General features: G+C 39.5%; 1 protein-coding gene across 3 annotated transcripts in view; it reads right to left on the bottom strand.

The window, feature by feature from the left end:
• Window positions 1–19777, bottom strand: part of Acyp2 (acylphosphatase 2) — a 211871-nt gene that overhangs the window by 154833 nt on the left and 37261 nt on the right. For all 3 annotated transcript variants that reach the window (XM_059275143.1, XM_059275141.1, XM_059275142.1), the window contains exons 2-3: window positions 19164–19180; window positions 17592–17701 (exon numbers count right to left, since the gene is read on the bottom strand). In XM_059275143.1, coding sequence (XP_059131126.1) covers window positions 17592–17701; window positions 19164–19180 — 127 coding nt within the window. The remainder of the gene's footprint in view (window positions 1–17591; window positions 17702–19163; window positions 19181–19777) is intronic.

The following is a 19777-nucleotide window of genomic DNA, read 5'->3' as shown; positions in this document are numbered from 1 at the left end:
CAGGCTGCACTTGCATGAGCTAGCCAGGGCAGTGCTGGAGAGCTCTCCCAGGTAGTGAAGATAAGAGAAAGCTAGCAAGCTACCACTCAAACCCAGACCCAGGTCTATGACTTGGCCCACCCAATCACCACCGAATCTATGAACTGTTGGAGCATGTGAAGGAGACGAACCTACAGATCCAATACAGCAGGATCTCCATGACACAGGACAATAGGATATCCAAGAGGAGTCCCAGTGAGAGCCCATTATTGGTGGTATAGCAGAAACCAGGGGCCTTGAGCCAGACCAATGACTCTTGGCAGTGAATATGCAAGAAAAGATGAATGAACTAAAGGGTAAACTGTGTGGCGCAATGGGCCACACTACAGCCGTTACGAAAATATTCTTTTTTTATTTTTAATTTTTTTGTTTGTTTTTGTTTTGTTTCTTTATTTTGTTTGGGTTTTGGTTTTTCTTTTAAATTTGGTTTTGATTTTGGGGTGGGGAGATTGCAAGGGCAGCAGAGGGCAGATTCGTGGAGATGGGGAGATCTATCGGAATGAAAGATGTGAAATCCACAAAGAAACAATAAAAGTAAACAAACAAACAAAAACCAACCAAACAAACCCCCCCCCCCACTAACTTTCTAAACTATAAAAGACTTAACATAAAAGAAAGCTGAATCATTTATCACACTGTCTGGTATCTAATTTCTTCTACAAGTCAGGCAGCTATATATGAACAATTACCTTTGGGCAAATTATGTAGAAATTGAACTGGTGTTTAAAGCAGTATGAAGACATCTTGGGACAGATTCAAGAGATGACATTCTCACCTGAACTTGTTCCTTGACCTTGAACAACTCATCTCTTCTTGGGTTTTCTTATTAACAGAGGTTAGACAAGATTGGTGGTTCTTGGACCTGACTTTACTTTGGTATCACCAAAACTAGCTTAATGCCTGAGTCTCAGCGCCAGAAGTTCCAGTTCAGTTGTCCTGCTATAGAAAGGTAATCTAGTGGACTTATAAAAGCTCATGGGTGATTCTAATATGTACACTCACCCCACCCACCATATTGAAGGCTATCTCCAAGCTTTTCAGTTACTGTATTTTCCAAGATACTGTTCAGTATCTACTGTTCTATTTTATGGTTCACAAGCATCGGAATAGATCAGAAATACCTGGAAGGCTTGTTAAACAAAAACTGCCCAACCCTACTCTGGAGAATTTTGGAATCACTTAGCTCAAGAGAAACCCAAGATTGTGCTGTTTTGTTTTGTTTTATTTTTTTTGTTGTGGTTGTTGTTTTTGTTTTGTTTTTTAAGACAAGGTCTCTATATAGCTCTAGATGTCCTGAGACTCACTAAGTAGACCAGGCTGGCTTTGAACTCACAGAGATCTACCTGCTTCTGCCTCCTAAATTCTGAGATTAAAGGCACCACCACACCCAGCTTCTTTCTTCACTTTTAAAAATTAATGTAATAATCTTATAAATTCTTTGAGAATTTTACACAAGCTATTTTAATCCTGCTCATTCATTCCCCATTCGTTCTCCTACAACCATACATATTTCATGGCCTCTTTTAAGTCAATTTGTGCTGCCCATATACTCATTGGTGGGGCCCCCATTCTTAAAGGAAACAGATTCTTCCTTGCCCTGAAGTCATCACTTGTCCATAGCTCATTAGCTAGCAGTGCAGGCTTGTGAACCCCTTAAGAATTTACATTCTAACAAGCTGCCAAGTAATTCTGATGCTGCTGATCCAGGGTAATACATAATAATCATTTCCTGATTATAAAATCGTATTTACCAATTCCACCAATTATTCTTATTTACTTATGAAACCACAGTATACTATAGTTCATTTATCCACATGATTCCAATCTCTTTTCTAATTTTTGGCCCACTCTAGCAGCATAGTGTTTCATGATATTTGATCACATTGTGAACCCTGAGTTTACATTTGTGTTAATTAAATAAAATCAACCTTGGGTCAGGAGGTGGAGCCAGCAACTAGTTGACAGAAAGTAATCCATTTGGAAGATAGATAGAGAGATGCACAGAAAGTAGTAGGGAGAGACTTTGAGTGTGGCAGTCTGTTTTGGTTTGGTGCAATGGAAGGACATTCTCTTTCTGAGATGCTGGCAAAAAGGAAAGGTCAGCTAGTTGCTCCTCAACCTCTCTGAGCTAGCAGATTTTCACCCCAGCCTCTGATTCCTGAGTCTTATTGATAAATAGAACTATAGATATTTGGTTAAAAACTACATATTTGGCAGCAGCAGGAAATAGGCCACTGTAAGACAAATTGCTAAATGGTCTTATTAATAAAAAAAACCTGGAGCCAGATCTTGGGGTAACAACTGAGAGATCAGGGAATAGGACAAGCTACAGCCAACCTCACCTCCCCAACTCCCCAGCCTCCAAAGAGAGCTACTTTCTGTATACCCACACCTATATGCCTTTCTGTCCCTGCCCTCTTACTTCCTCTCTCAGCCCAGCTACATCACTTCCTATTTCCACCCAGCTCTATCACTTCCTGTCTGTCTGTACAGACCTCTAGACTTCCATGGTTAACTACTGTTGGAATTTAAAGGCATGTGCCACTAGGCCTGGGTCTGTTCCCAGTGTGGCCTTGAACTCACAGAGATCTGGATGAATCTCTGGCCCCCAAATGCTAGGATTAAAGGCATGTGCTACCATTGCCTGACTTCTATATTTAACATAGTGGCTGGCTTTTTCCTCTGATCTCCAAGGAAGCTTTATTTATTAGAGCACAAATAATACATCACCACAGGCCACTGCCTGAAAAGCAGACCAGTAATTGTGGAGCTGCAATTTTTGGCTGAAACAGCCATGGATTCAGGTGCAGCCACAATGACAATGGAAAACAACAGCACAACAGTATGGTTGGAATCAAAGCACCTCACTAACCTATGTGTTGAATACTTTGTCTCTAGCTAGTGGCACTATTTTGGGAAGTTCTAGATATCTTAGGAGATAGGACCCTGCTGGAAAAAGTAGGACTCTAGAAGTGGCCTTGTGGGTATCTTATCCTTGGACCCTTCCTGTATTTTCCTCTACTTCTTTTCTGCAAAGAGGTGAAGAAGTTCCTTTCCTGCCTTTCCCTCAGACAATTATTTAATGAAGTCTCTGAAACCATGAGCCAAAAAATAAAACCTTCCCCCTTATTTACATCAGGTATTCTGGTCATGGGAGGTGGGGGCACAAAAAACTAATACAGAAAATTGGTCCCAAGGAAGTCTTTACTATGATTACCTGAACACATAGTTATTAGTTCTTTGGAACTGGTTGGTGGGAGGAACTTGGAGACATCTGGACCATATGCCAGAGAAGGTCTAGAATGTTACACTTAATAAGTAAGCTGATAAGAGCTCAGAAGAAAAGAATGTTGCCAAAAATGTAGTAGACAGTAAAGAGTAAGCTCATAGGTTTACATTGGAAATAAGGACTACACTGGGAACTGGACTTGGGGCTAATTTTTATTTACATTCTGGAAAATAATTTTTCCATATTCTTTTTACCTGTGTCCTGAGACTTAAAGAGTAAGACTAATTTGGCAGAGGAAATCTCAAGACAGAATATAGCACTCAGGCTGTGGTATGACTATCACTTACTGCTTTTAGCCAGGTGTGGTGGCATATACTTTTAATCTCAGCACTCAGAAGGCAGAGGTAGGGTGATCTATTGAGTTTGATGTCAGCCTGGTCTATAGAGCAAGTTCCAGGGCAGCCAGGGTTACACAGAGAAACCTTGTCTCAAAAAAGACACCCGAGAAACTGGCCCAACTCTGCCCTTGCAAATTCCAAATATAAACCTGTCAACTCATTTGAAAGACTTTTTCTTGAAGAGCAGCTTCAGTGTCAGCTTGAAAAAGGGAGTCCCAGGAAAGGGCTTCCCCAGCTTCAGTAGCCTAGGAGCACAGAGGCTGTTGCAGTTGTGGTCCAAGGAGATCTAAATAATCTCAAACTGGAAGCAGAAGTTGGCATAGTCTACATATTGCTAATTTTGTAGACATGCAGAGCCATTAGGTTATGGAAGTTTCTACCCAGATTTCAGAAGAAAGCCCTGGCCATGCAGTATGAGACCAAGTACCTATAGGCAGCTCCTGAGAAGGTGATATATAAAGCTATGAGGATGAGGCCTAAACCACAGTGAAGACCTTCCCTCTCCAGAATGTTAGAAGTGTCAGGAACACTGCAACAATTATCAAGAAATGTGGTAGGCTATGAGTGAAACAGCCCAAAAGCCAGGAAGGCCACATGGGCTGCATAGAAGGACACAGGATCAGGGCTGTGTGAGGTATTAGGAGCAGAGCTCTCAACACCACTGTCTCACAAAAGGTTAGGAAAAAGCTGCAGGATTTATCATCTGTCCTGCTGGACCTCCATCTTGCTTTAATTCCTTCCTCCTTTCCATGCCGCCAGTCTTCCATTCTATGATGGGAAAGTTTACTCTGTGCTGCTATATGCTGAAAGTATATAATTCATTTTGTCTTAATAGAAGCTTTCTGCTAAGTTTGCCTTGATTCTTAGAAAAGACCTTTGAGCAGTATTGGAACTGTTAAGACTTTGGTGGTGGGATTCTTTCTGAAGGACTAAATGGATTTTTCACTGTGTAAGGACCATGAGCCTTTGGGGCTCAAGGGCATATGGTCTGATTCTGAAATAGTCCTAAAGGCTCAGGTTTCTGAATATCTGTTTACTAGACAGTGGTGTTATTTTGAGACATTCTTGAGATTTTAGAAGATGGGCCTAGCCAAAGAAATAGGTGACTGAGGGTGGTTCCTTAGGGATCTCTTGTTCCTGGCTCCTGCCTGAAATGAGATGGAGAGGTTCTGGAAGCCTCTTCACCATGCTGCTCAGAGAACCTCAGCTCACAAGTCCTCTCCATAGAAAGCCTTCCCCTGGCCAACCTCTCTAAGGAAGAAAGATCATCATTATTTCTTTCATGGAACTTACCCTCATCTGAAAATATCTAGTGTGTTTACTGACAGTCTCCTCATACAAGAAATTCAACCTTATGTCTTGATCACACTGGGACAGTGGGTATCATACATATAATAGGTACCAAGTAAACAGTTTTCAATCAAATTAAAATAAAGCATTTATACAAAGATGTTCATTGTAATGAGATTTATAATAGCAAAAGACTACAATAATAACCCAAATGTTAATGGTAGATAAATGATTAAGTAAACTATGACTTAACCACACAGCAGAAATATTTACTAGAGTTTAGGGATATAGGTCAGTGGTAGGACACTTGACTAACAGGTATGAGGTTCTGGATCTATTCCCAGCACCTTCGGAAAAAAAAGAAAAAGAAAATATGATTGTAAGGAAAGCCTGGGTCATGCCCAAGAGAAGCAGAACAAAACAAAGAGAAAAAACAAAAGGAGAGAGGAAAGGAACTTGGAGGAAAACAGAAACAATGCAAAAGATGATATTTTCAGGAAAAAACAAAACAAAACACATGTGATACTTTTTTTAAGAAAGGAAACAAACATGCCATGAAATAGAAACAGTTAATTCACAGAGTGGAAGCAAACATAATAATGAGATGTCAAGGATGCAAAGTCCAGGTTCTTTCCTAAATAATGCTGTTCACTAGGCAGATGAAGTTGAAAATCACGGCATCAGGTCCATACAGAAGAGGAGAGAGGGAAAGAAATAGCAAAAGAAAAGAAGTCTCTCAGGGAAACTCTTATACACCGTTGGTGGGAATATGACTCAGGCAGCATCCTTAAAAAACTAGAGCTAGACCTTTCCTTTGAGCTTATAATCCTACTGCAGAGCATACATTCAGAGGAAGTGACACCAGTGTGTTAAGTAGATATCTGCATGCCCATATTCACTGCAGCAGCAGCAGCACTCTTTACATAGCCAAGAAACGGAAAGCAAGTGTCTACCACCCAATGAATGGATAAAGAAAATGTGCTACATATTCACTATGGAATTCTATCTAGCTGTAAAAGCATAATAAAATCCTGCCATTCACAGAATCATGGACAAAACTGCAGGATGCTATGCTATGAAATAAGTTAGGTTTAAAAAGACAAGTATGATATGATCATACATATATGGAAGTTAAAAAGTTGGTTTCACGAAAGAGGAATATAAGGGCGGTGAGACGGTTCAGTGGATAAAGGTGTCTGCTGCCAAGGCTGACCATTCACATGGTGGAATTAGAGAACTGATTCTTAGAAGTTGTCTTTTGACAGCCACATCCTGGCAAATGTACACACAAATGTAAAAATAGATAAGTGTATTTTTAAGTAGAAAATAGATTAGTGTGGAAGAGAGATGGTTAGGAAAAATGGTTAAAAAGGTACAGGGATATGGCTGGATAGAAGAAATACTTTCTAATATTATAGAGCAGAATAAGATAACTACAATTGATAATTGGTTGTATATTTCAAGATAGCTAATATCGAGGATTTTGTTTTTGCCACACACAAAGAAACGATAAATGTTTACATCATAGATAGAAGTTACCTTGATCTGATCATTACACACTCTGAATACACTGAAATTTCACACCATGACCTGTAAATGTGTATAATTATTGTGTACACACACATATACCATTTTCCTCCTCTAAGAATCCAGTGTTTAAAGAAACTGGAAACATGTCCAGGAGCAGATGATATGAAAATGTGGAAAAGAGGGATAAACTGAACATCTAACAATCTTCTAAGCAGAAGAAACTGTTGTGATTCTCAACGTTTTGTTTCAAATAACATCAAACCTCAAAAAACAACACTAGAAGTCATGACATGACATATTCAGAATTCTGAGCAGATGATTCATCCACAGTGTGGACTCCAAAGATCAAACCCAGGACATCACACTTCTGGTAGGTGCCTTTACCCTGAGCCAACTTGTCAGCCTGTAGAATTTTATGACTCTATCAGTCAGTCAAGCATAGGGACAAGTGATCATATAATGTGATCACTTTTTGTCTCTTGTGTGTCTTTCCTTGAAAGAATTCTTTTCACATAGGGAGAATTATATTTCTGCAAAACTAGGAGCTAAAACAACAAAGACAAAAATTTAAGATTAAGAACGGCTGCTCCTCAGATAGGGGCAAGCCCCAGAGCAACCACTGTCCAACCGACCTTGACCCAAACAGACAGGCCTCTGGGGCTCCATGACTGACAGGTCATGTGCTGTACTCTGGCACTGCAAGGCCGATCTGCTGTGGGGCTTAGACTGTGTATTAATGGGTAAGCAGATTTTCCATTAGAGAAACACAATAAAAAATTAAATGGAACAATGAAATTATTCTATAAATTAAAATTTATCAGATATTGCCAGTTTTTCATCAATAACTGACATTTATAGGTAGATAATATGATGGTATAAATTTGTCATAAATACTCTGAGGTCATTTGAATGTAATTGGCTCCCATAATCTCATAAGGAGTGGCACTTAGGAGGTGTGGCTTTGTTGGAGGGGATATGGCTTTGTTGGAAAAAGTGCGGCACTGTTGGGGCAGGCTTTCAGGTTCCCTATGCTCAGGACACTGCCCAGTGTCTCAGTCGGCTTCCTGGTGCCTGCAAGATGTAGGACTTCAGCACCATGTCTGTCTGCATGCCATCATGCATTTGAACCCTAGAACATGGTAGAAGGAGAGAACAGACTTCCACAAGATAACCTCCACACACATACATACACACACAAAAATAAATAAATAAATAAATAAATAAATAAATAAATAAATAAATAAATGTAAAACAACCCAAAATATTATAAATATAGGGAAATGTGTTGTGGAATAACTTTTTTGTACACTGTGAAGATGTGTCACTCTGGTTTAATAAAAAGCTGAACAGCCAATAGCTAGACTGGATTTCCAGACAGAGAGGAATCTGGGAAGAAGAAAGTGGAGATGCCAGAAGAGGCAGAGCAAGCAGGATGAGCAATACAGAGAAATGGGTTAATTTAAGTTTGAGCTAGTTAGAAACAAGCCTAAGCTATCAGTCGAGTATGGTGATATTTTATTTGTACTGAAATGTGATTTTAATTGTATGTTAATAAATAAAGTTGCCCGGGGGTCAGAGCTATTAGAGCCATAGCAAAAGCTGGGCGTTGGTGGTGCACGCCTTTAATCTCAGCACTTGGTAGGCAGAGCTAGGTAGATCTCTGTGTGTTCAAGGATATAGCCAGCATTGGAGACACATGCCTTTAATCTCAATACCAACCATAGAAGACCTGGAGGTCTGTACAGACAGGCAGTGATGAGGCAGTCATGTGGTTGGGTTTACAACCAATGAGAAGGCAGAACAGAAAGTCTATATGAAGACAAACAAACAGGAAGTAGGTCTCTTTCGGAGGTCTCTTTGCTGAATAGGCTAGCTGCAGCAGGCGGGTAAGGCTCTTAGCTCTGATCTCTTGGCTTTCTTCTTTGCATTGGTTCTGTGTTTCTTATTTAATAAGACAGTTGGTTACATCTACAGTCGAGCATTAATAATTAATAATAAGCCTCCATGTCATTATTGGGGAGCCGATGATCCTGGCAAAAAAAGTCCAACTATGGAAATGTCATGATCCCGGCAAAAAAAGTCCAACTATGGAAATGTCATGATCCTGGCAAAAAAAAGTCCAACCACAGAAGATAAAAGCCATTATTTGGTATATATATTCTAATAAAAGACAGAGAAAGTAAAACACTGTGAGACAATTGCTTAATTATAAATTGTGAATTTAGTATTTAAAGTGTTCTACAAAGTATTCTATTGTTAAGACCCTATCTTTGTTTAATTTCTGTTACTGTGGTAAAATTCCCTGACAAAAAGCAACTTGAGGAGAAAGGGTTTATTTAAGGTCAAATTCCAGGTCATAGTCCATCACTGTGGGGAAGCCAGTGTGGCTCATCATGCCATACCCACAGTTCAGGACAGAGAGAAAAGAGTGAATGCATGCTGGACAGTGCTCAGCTTCCTCTCTACACATGTACAGTCCAGGATCCCTTGCATAGGAAATGGTGGTACTCACATAGGCTGTGTCTTCCCACATCAATTAACTAATCCAGACAAGTTCACAGGCCAACCTGATCCAGATCCCTCATCTAGTCTCTCTTCCCATACAACTCTGTATTGTGTCAGGTTGACAAGGGGTGAGCTTGTGATAGATAATCTTAATCATGGTTGTCAAATTGACTGAATCTGGGATCAACTAAAAGGAAAGCTGTTTGGAATTCCTGTGAGGATTTGTTGTTGTTGTTGTTGTTGTTTTGGTTTTTTGAGACACTTTCTCTGTGTAGTCCTGGCACTAGCTCTGTAGACCAGGCTGGCCTTGAACTCATAGAGAAGAGATCCACCAGCCTCTGCCTCCTGAGTGCTGGGTGGCAGTCAGTGTGCCACCACTGACTACCTGGCTGGGAGGGATTTTTTTTTGATCAGATGATTTTAAGTGGGAAGACCCACTCTAAATGTGGGCTGCTCCCTCTAGTGGCAGCCCAGGGAAAAGACAAAATTTGCCTAATTGCCTTTTACTCTTGCTGGTAAACTCATTTATCTTGTTGTTGCTGCTGCTGCTGCTGCATTTCTCACTGAAATTGGGACCTATATTTGGCCTTCCAACATGGACTGAATATTAGCAGTTCTCCAGGAAACTTCCAGGTTTTCAGAGCCAAATGGGAACAGCTATCAGGTTCTTAGCCTATCTGGTAAGACAGCTATTGTTGGACTCTCCATACCAAATTATGCAAACAAAACCAATAATTCCCTTTTAGTATATATTCATTATATCAGTTCTGTTTCTTCAGAGAACCCTAATACAGCTCCTGACATCAATGTTGTAGCTTTGAAATCAGAAACAATCAGAGCTCAATGTGATAAAGTATATTTACCCTAAACAAAGAACAAACATCCCTAAGTAGCCTAGACTGGTTGGCCAGCAAGCCCCAGGGATCCACCTATTTCTACTACCCAGTATTGGGATTAGAAGCATGTGCCACTATGCCTAGCTTTTTTCTGTGGGTTCTGAGGGTTGAACTGGGGTCCTCATGCTTGCCTGGCAAGCACTTTACTGATTAAGCTATCTACTCAGCCCCTAAAATTTGTCAATATTAATTAATTAACATCTATATCATATCAATGAAAATTGTTAGTAGAAAACTAGGTAAGGAACATATGTAAATTATATTATCTTCATAATTTTTCTAAAACTGTTCTAAAAATAATGCTTACATAAAAAGCACATGGTGGTAGTGCATGCCTTTAATCCCAGATTTTGGGAGGTGGAGGCAGGAAAACCTCTATGAGTTTGAGGCCAGCCTGGACTACAAAGCAAGTTCCAGACAGCCAGGACTATGACTATTACACAGAGAAACCTTGCCTCAAATAACAACAACAACAACAAAAAGAACAAGAAGCATACACATGAGACAGAAATTCTTTAAAAAGTAAAGATAACAGAATTCCAGATAAGTGGATAAGAATTTATTAAACTTCAGAATTAATAATGCATAAGGAAGTAGGTTTTTCAGGCCACATCTGTGTCCCAGGCCCCAACTCAGGCAGACACCCCCCAGCTCAACCATAGGCCACTCCTGCCAGAAGATCAGGTAAACTGCCCACAGACCTTCCCTACTCTCCCTGTTACCACAGACCCAATTCTCAGGGTTGCCCCAAGTGCTGCAACAGAACAACAGCTACAGCCCCTCCCCTATCCATGCCTCCTGTGGATAGCACAGATCATCCCAGACATAAATCCGCACACCTAAGGACACCTGATTTTTTATAAAGAATCCAGAAATACAGACTGGATAAAAGAAAGCAACTTCAACAAATTGTGCTGGTCAAATTGGATGTTGGCATGTAGAAGAATGCAAATAGATCCATGTTTATCACCAAAGTGAATTAAATACGTCAACATAAAGCCTGATACACTGAATCGATAGAAGAGAAAGTGGGGGATAGACTTGAATGTATTGGCACAGGAGAAGACTTCCTGAATAGAACACCATTAGTGCAGGCACTAAAATCAACAATTAATAAATGGGATCTCATTAAACCAAAAAGCTTCTGTAAGGCCAAGAAAACCATCAATTGTACAAAGAGGCAGCCTACAGAATGGGAAAAGATTTTTTACCAACTCTACATCTGATAGAGGTCTAATATCCAAAATATATCCAAAATATATAAAGAACTCAAGAAACTAGATATTAAAAACCAAATAATCCAATTAAAAATGGTGTACTGATCTAAACAGAGAATTCTCAATAGAGGAATCTCAAATGGCTGAGAAATGTTCATTATCCTTACCAATCAGGGAACTGAAAATCAAAACTACTTTGAGATTCCATTTTACATGTGTCAGAATGTCTAAGATCAATAGCATAAGTGACCATTCATGCTGGAGAGGATGTAGAGCAAGGGGAACACTCCTCCATTGCTAGTGGGAGAGCAAACAGCCACCATGGAAATCAATATGGTGGTTCCTCAGAAAATTCAGAATTGATCTTCCTCAAGACCTAGCTACACCACTCTTGAACATATACCCAAAAGACACTCTATCTTACCACAAAAACACTTGCTTAACTATGTACATTGTGGCTTTATTTATAATAGTCAGAAACAGGAAGCAAACTAGATGTCCCTCAATTGAAGAATGGATAAAGAAAATGTGGTACATTTACACAATGTAGTATTACTTAACAGTTAAAAAAAATGACTATGAATTTTGCAGGCAAATGGATGCAACCAGAGAAAATCATCCTGAGTGAGGTAACCCAGACCCAGAAAGACATTACGGTATGTGTTCACTTATAAGTGGGTATTAGCTGTTAAATAAATAATAATCAAGCTACAAGCCACAGACACAGAGAGGTTAAGTAAAGAGGACCTCCCCAGGAAGGAGACATAGAATTGATTCTGCAGGTGGACTAGGGGCAGGTAGGCATGGGAGTAGGAAAGATCAGCAGGAGGAGGAGCGATGGAGGCAAAGAATGCAGGTAGAGATAGCTGGAATTGGGGGACATTTGGGGGGCAGTGGGGAAATCTAGTGCAGTGGAATCTTTCTGGAATCTATGAGGGTGACTCTAGAACCTAGGAACAGAGCCTACAGAGTCTGAACTGGCCATCTTTTGTATCTAGGCAAAACTTCCAGTGGTGGGACTGGACTACATTAGGTTGAGTTGTTGGTCAAGGAGGGTCCATGGAGATCCCTAAACAACCCACACTGATGCTAAGACAGAAGGTCACTCTCTGGAAACTGAAAGTGGGGCCCCATAGCCGAGGAAAACATCCACACAGCTCATTGAACTTAGGTTCAGCTGATGAAGGCATGGAGCCTTCACCCCTACATTCCAATCTCTTTGGTTTGGGAAGGTACTCTGCAGGTAAGAGAAACCTACAAACCAACCCAGCCACAAAACCTCCCAGGTACAATCTGTCCTGCCTGTGAGATGTGCTGCAGAACTTGTGGGAATGGCCAACCAATGTTTGGTTTAACTTGAAGCCCAGGCCATGAGAGGGATCCCATGTCCTACACTGCCTGGATGGCCAGGAACCAGAAACTGGAGAGCCGAGACCTAGTGTAGAATCAAACATGACTGGCAAAAAAAAAGTCAATGAAATGATTCCTGATGATATTCTGCTATACTTAAAGATCGGTGCCCTGCCCAGTTGTCATAAGAAAAGCTTCCTCCAGCAGCAGATGTGAGTGCAAAGACCCATAGGCAGACATTATGCATGCAGAGAGAGTCTAAATTGGAGGTCTCCATCAGGTTCCTTTCCTTGGAGATCTGAAAACCCCAGTGGAAGAAGGGAAAGAAAGATTGTAGGAGTCAGAGGGAATGAAAGACACCAGGAGAACATGGCCCACTGAATCAACTAAGCAGGGCTCACATGAGCTCACAGAGACTCAAGCAGCAATCATGGAGCCTGCATGGGTCTGCAACAGGTTCTCTGCTTATATGTTATGGCTGTTAGCCTGGTGGTTTTGTGGGATTTCTAACAGTAGGAGTTGTGTGTATCTCTGACTTTTTGCCTGCTCTTCGGACACTTTTCCTCCTTTTGGGTCGCCCTGTCCAGCCTCAATAAGAGGGATTTTGCTTTGTCTTATTGTATCTTGTTTTGTCCTGTTTGGCTGTTATCTTCTGGAGGCCTGATTTTTTTCTGAAGAATAAATAGAGGGGGAACTGATCTGGGAGAGAGGGGAGGTGGGGCGCGCTGAGAGGAGTGGAGGGAGAGGAAACTGTGGTCAGAATGTATTATATGAGAGAAGAATCTATTTTCAATAAAAAGAAAAAAGAATTAAATATCAAAAAAAAGCAAAAGAAAGGGAAAAAAGAAAGTAGGTTTAAAAAACAAAAACAAAAACTGGGAACTGGAGTGACATTTGAGCAGGTAAGACTACTAGCCGCTCTTGGGAAGGACCCAGGTTGGGTTCCCAAAATCCACATGGCAACTCACAACAGTGAGAAACTCCAGTTCCAGGGGATCCACCACCCTCTTCTGGCCTCTAAGGGCACCACATGCACATGTTACATGGAGGCAAAAAAAAACAAAAACAAAAAACAAAACAAAACAAACAAACAAACAAAAAAACCCAACAAGGTAACTGGCACACACAACGTTTAGCTGGGCGGTGGTGGCACACACCTTTAATCCCAGCACTCGGGAGGCAAAGCCAGGTGGATCTCTGTTGAGCTCGAGGCCAGCCTGGTCTACAGAGTGAGTTTCAGGAAAGGCACCAAAACTACACAGAGAAACCCTGTCTCAAAAAAAAAAAAAAAAAAAAAAAAAAGAGTAGTGAAAAAAATGCTACAACGTGACTGAAATTGGATCAATAGTGACTTGGTATGGAGATAAATGGATCAGTGGGGTAGAACAGACTCCAAAGCTAAAATCTAGTTGGTATTACATTCTAATCTATGACAAAAATATATCTCAATTGAATGGCATAAAGCACAAATTAGTAAGTGATGCTGGCACAACTGTCTACCCATCTGGTAGAACATGGTTCATTCTCTAAAATTACAAATAAAAAGGAATTCCAGATGGAGTAAATGCTTAAATATAATAAATAAAGCATCAAAAATTAGGGGGGGAAACCCAGGACACAGCATAATATACTATTTAACCAGAAAAAAACATATTTGAGTTTATAAAAGTTAAAAACAATTTATGTTGCAAAAACTATTACAGACAAAGCTAATTGGCAGACACTGTGGGCTTGGAACCTTTACCAGTCTACAAAAAGCACCTCAATATTGGTAAGAGACAAGCATCACAATGGGAAAACAGGGGACAGATGGGAAAATGGAATTTGTGAGGACAAACCTGTGCAGCCATAGGGATGATACTGCTTGAACTAATTACTAATTAGAGAAATGTAATTAATGTAAATAATAACTATTAGTATTCAGGCATTTATACCAGCCTGACCTTGGGGACCAAGTGACATCAGGACATGACAGCAGGACATGTCAGCAGCAGCGGCCAAGACGTGACACTGTGGCTTCTGCCTCAAGAAGCCGTGCACTCTCCCTACGTGCATGCACTATACCCTATAAAAAGCTAGCACCTTCTCTCCCAGCTCTCTCTTCCTTCCACCCTCATTCAGAGGCAGATCTGCTTCCCCCCACCATAAGCCTCTCAAGTGGGATCTGTTACATGATGCGACTTTGTGGTACCCCTTAGCTCCAACCTGCCAAAGTAGCTTTCTCCATTAAATCATTAAAATAACCACTCCATAGCTATTTAGATAAAAGAAAAATATAAAACAATAGCAATTGCTAACAGAATGAGGAGGGGAAATGCATATTTCTACATCTAATTTTGAAAGCAGTCCACTGTGCTTTGAATGAGGAATGTCCCCCATAGGCTCATGTGATTGAACAGTTAGTCCTCAGCTGATGGCTATGTTTAGGAAGGTTATGGGCTCTTAGGAAGTGGATCTTTGATGGGGAACATACATCACCGGGGTAGGCATTGAGGTCATATAGCTTGGCCTACTTCCCATTCTATGTCTACTTCTGACTACTGATATGTGTAGTCAGGCTCCTGTGGCCATGCATTCCCCAGCATGTGGTCTGTACACCCTCTGGAACTGTAAGCCCTGTCTCCTGTAAGCTGCTTTTGTCAGCATTTTATGACAACAGAAATGGAACTAATACAGAGTCTGGTGAATATTTTACATGAAATACACCTCAACAAATCACACTCCTGGGAATCCACCCCATAAAAACAAGATAAAAGGACCAATCAAAGGCTTATGGCAGCATCCTCCTACTGTAAAGAGCAAGTAACAAAAACAAGCGTTCAAAGCAATGAGATAACAAATAATAGCACACATTATTATTATTAAAGCATACATTAAAAAGAATATACATCAGAAGAATTTTCTTAGAAGCATCTTAAGTGACAAAATGTGATATAGGAAACTATGGCTTTATTTTTAAAAACCAAATTTTGTGCAAAAATTGTTGATGTTTATATGCCAAAGTATGTCTGTCTTTGTCCTTCTCTCTGTCTGTGTGGTTGTAAGGAACAGAGACAAAGAAAGAAAGAGAGAATGTGACCAGGACACAACATAGAAGGTTACAAACCAGCTTGCTAGCACTCAGTACTTGCAAGGGGGATAAAGGGTTTGAGAAGAAAGGAGACAGTGACATGACTCCATTTATGTCAAGTAACATCCAATCCATGCTTACCTGAGGACTAGGAATGCCGCATGAATGGCTTGAGCTCCCACTCCTCTCACAGTCTCCACTCTTAAACCACTCACAATCACCTGCATTTTCTTATCCTTATAACTACCAGTTTTATACAATGTCTCACATATTTTCTGCATTTTATGAGAATCCTATTGTTAATTAATGGTTAATTGTTAACTCATGTTTTATGTAAGATCACTTTTAGACATGACTTTTCAAGTTGGTGGCTAGGAGGTTTTAGTTTAAATGAGAAAGGTCCCTATAGGCTCATGTATTTGCATGTTTAGTCCTCAGTGGAACAAAGAAGAATTAGAAGGTACAGATGGTGTGGTCTTGTTGGAGGAAGAATGTCACTAGGGGTGGACTTTGAGGTTTCAAAAGCCCATGCCAGGTGAGTGGATTTCTACCTGCTGCCTATAGATCAGGATATCACTCTTAGCTACTTCTCCAGCACCATGTCTGTCTGCCTGCTACCATGCTACCCATGTGATGATAATAGGCTAAACCTCTGAAAGTATAAGCATGCCCCCAATTCAATGCTTCCATCTATATGAGTTACTTTGGACATGGTGTTTTCTCACAGCAATAGAACACTAAGAGAGGGTGCACAATTTTACATATAAATGCAAATACATAGCTATATATAAATAAATTAGAAAACTAAGGATTCAGTCATTATAAACTGACTATAAAAATGCATATCAAATGAAAACATGTTGTTGAAAATATATCAGAGTTCCAGTAATAAATAAATGAGATATTAATTAAAAATACATACTTTAAGGAGACTAGAGAGATGGCTCAATGGTTAAGAATACCTGCCACTCTTCCAGAAGAATCAGATTCAATTCCTAGAATCTACTTGGAAGTTTACAACCATGCTTAACTCCAGTTTCGGGAGATTCAACTCCCTCCTCTGTCATCCTTGGTCACCAGTAATACACATGGTATATAGACAAACATTCACACAAAACACCCATACACACAAAATCCAATAAATTTTACTGTACACCAATGTTTTTAAGAAAAGAGGCAGCTGTTGAAGGTATTCTCAAGGCCACTGGGACAGGTTCCACTCAGGAGAAGGAAACAGGAAAGAGTGGTAACCAGCTTTGCTGTCATATCTCTGCATTCTGTTATCATGCTTATTACAACAAGAAAAAATATTACTTTTGAAACGTGAAAACAGTAAAAAAGGATAATTTATAAATAAACTATGATTTAGTATCTAACTCATAGGCTCTGTTGAAAAGACTATATATAATAATTCATGCAAAGTGTTTACCTCATTCCCAACATGTTGTAAATGCTCAATAAAAGTTAACTATTTTATTTTTAAAAAATTAGCATTCTAGACAGCAGTGGAAATTGTGAAGGTAAAAAGTCAAAGCCTTTGGAAATGGTATTACACAGACTTGACACAGTCACCCTCACTCTGAATCTGCTCTCCTTTAGACTGTAAGGCTTGTACTATGGCAACAATAGTATTCATTAAACAATTCTATTATCAGAAAAATAAAACTACAATTAGGTAAATACATTATTATACAATAGAATGGAGATGACAATTTTTTGCCTTGAAGACTACATTAAGAACATCAAGAACCATCTTCAGGCATTGTGCTCTGTCCTAACATTTGAAATGATAAATACTTGGGTCCTGGATATGAACTCCATGTTGGGGGAGACTTGAGATGACATATTAGGAAGCAGTGCAATAGTTCTTCTTGAACTCTGCCCAAGAGAGAAGTTTATTCCCAACAAAGAAATGCCACTTTGACTGTGGCCTACCTACAAACACTCCATCCTAGTTATAATCCATGAGAACTAAATCTGGCCATTGGTGCCACTATTATCCAACGAAACATGAAAATATCAAAACAGCTTCACAAATGTTGTAGACATGCTGGTCTTACTACTCACATGGAATCCACCTTTTCTTCGGGACCTTGCACTTGACCTGTCACAGTCCCTTTGCTTGTATTCTTCACCCAGCCAACCACTCCTCTTTTCTTAGCTTCTCCTTCTGTGTACTGATTTCAGGAAAGAAAACAAGAGAGGTCAAGTCCATCGTTAGAAGTCTATACTTATAAAACAACTCTAGTTGAAAACGTGTCAGAGTTCCAGTAATAAATAAATGAGATATTAATTACAAATATATACTTTAAGGAGACTAGAGAGATGGCTCAGTGGTTAAGAAACTGCTAACCTGACATTTTTTTTCTAAAATATAGTCTATGGGACTGGAGAGATAGCTCCATGATTAAAAGCACTTGCTGCTCTTGCAGAGGACCAGGGTTCAATTCCCAGCACCCACATGGTTGCTCATAACCATCTGTAACTTCAGTTCCAGGAGATCCAATGCCCTATCTGGCCTCTGTGGGCACTAAGTATGCAAGTGGTACATAGACATACATGCAGGCAAAACATGAAATACACTCTATGTGCTTGCATAGCTTACCTGCAGTCACACCACTATTTATAAGATCAGTGCAATTAGAGAAAAACAGACCACAGTGAGAACTGTTTCAATAGTTTCTAGTACATAAAATTCAATTGTGTTTTCCTCACATCCATTAATGATGAATTACATTGTTAATCTGGGCTTCAAAGACTGATGAACCCAGGATTCTCAATCACTGATTTAAAACTATCAGTTTGTGATCAACATAAAATACATACAGGCAGAAACAGACACTGGATCCATTTTGAAAATTCCAAAAAAAAAATAGATACAATTTTAATCATAATATCAAACCAGCAAAAACATAGGCCTACACACAGTGATCTGGAGGCTAGTGTATAGTTAGATGGTTCTGATAGAGTTGGTTATGAACAAATGCAGGAGCTAGTCTGAAAATCAAGAAAATAATGAAAATTGGGGCAACGAAATCTAAAGGACAGAGTTATCCTGAAATAAGAGGAGCTTGACTGATGGGGACATGGTGGGACTCTTGGGGTCAGCAACCAGACACCTAAAATAGTGATACCGAGATCAGAGAGTAGATGAAAATACAAACTACAGTTAAGTTTGAGGGAAGGGGCATTTTTTAAGACAAAACCAAAAGCAAGGGTGGGAGTGGGTTTTACTGCTAAACTGTGCTACACTAGCACCCTCTCACTTTACAGTGTGAGATGTGCCCCTGGCCCAGAAGGGTGTGCATCTAAAACATGAGAGAACCCATAATTTGTATCTAGTATACTTAGCCAAATGCCCATAATTTGTATCTAGTATACTTAGCCAAATGCTTAATTAGAATCACATGCCAGAATACTTTTGAAATTCATAGAAAATTCTAAAACCTAGGAAAGCTATAATAAAACTTTAAAGATAGTTCTAATAGAACTCACAAACAGTAAATTTTAAGAAAAATATCATCAGTTGTCAAGAATAGGATAAAATCAGCAGATTAGAAAATGGGTCGAAAATGCCTCTATGATTAAAATCAATAGTAAGAAAAAAAGGCATAAAAATAAGAGACAGGTTTCACTTACCATTCTGAAGCAAACACCTGAATGAAAGAAGGACAAAAAGAAATGTCAGCTTGTCTGCCTTTTACAAACTATGCATTTTCTGCCATAACTTGCATCTATTAAAGGGTGAGTAACAAAATGAATGAAACTCTCAAATCTGAATGTACTCAAGTAGTCTTCTTAAAAATTATTTTCTTTTAAAATGAAGACTTTGGGGGGACAAAATATATAATATTTGAAATAAAAGTATATAATAAAATGCTGAATTACACTTTAATCATATTTTAAAATGTTAATTAAACACACAGTTGATCTGGTAGTACGGTCCCATAATCCTGGCTACTTGAGAGGCTGAAGAAGAGGGATGACAAGTTTAAGTCCAGTCTAGGCTACATAGAAAATTCAAGACTAACCTGGGCAACTTTACCTTAAAATAATAAGAACAGGGAGGAGGTCATCTATGCATGCAGCTCAATGGTACATTTGCCTAGCATGTATGAAGCCCTAGACAGTCCCCAATTCCACAAAAACTGAATGAATGAACAGTTGAGGGTAGTTGATATAAAATGTACCCATCCTCAATTTTTAGAATTTCTTTTATAATGCAAGAATGAAATTCCAGTTTAAATAGTTTA

The sequence above is a fragment of the Peromyscus eremicus genome, chromosome 10, assembly GCF_949786415.1.
Source record: "Peromyscus eremicus chromosome 10, PerEre_H2_v1, whole genome shotgun sequence".
Classification (NCBI taxonomy): Eukaryota; Metazoa; Chordata; class Mammalia; order Rodentia; family Cricetidae; genus Peromyscus; species Peromyscus eremicus.
The sequence above is the reverse complement of the archived record's forward strand: the minus strand, read 5'-3'. Positions and strand labels throughout refer to the sequence as shown.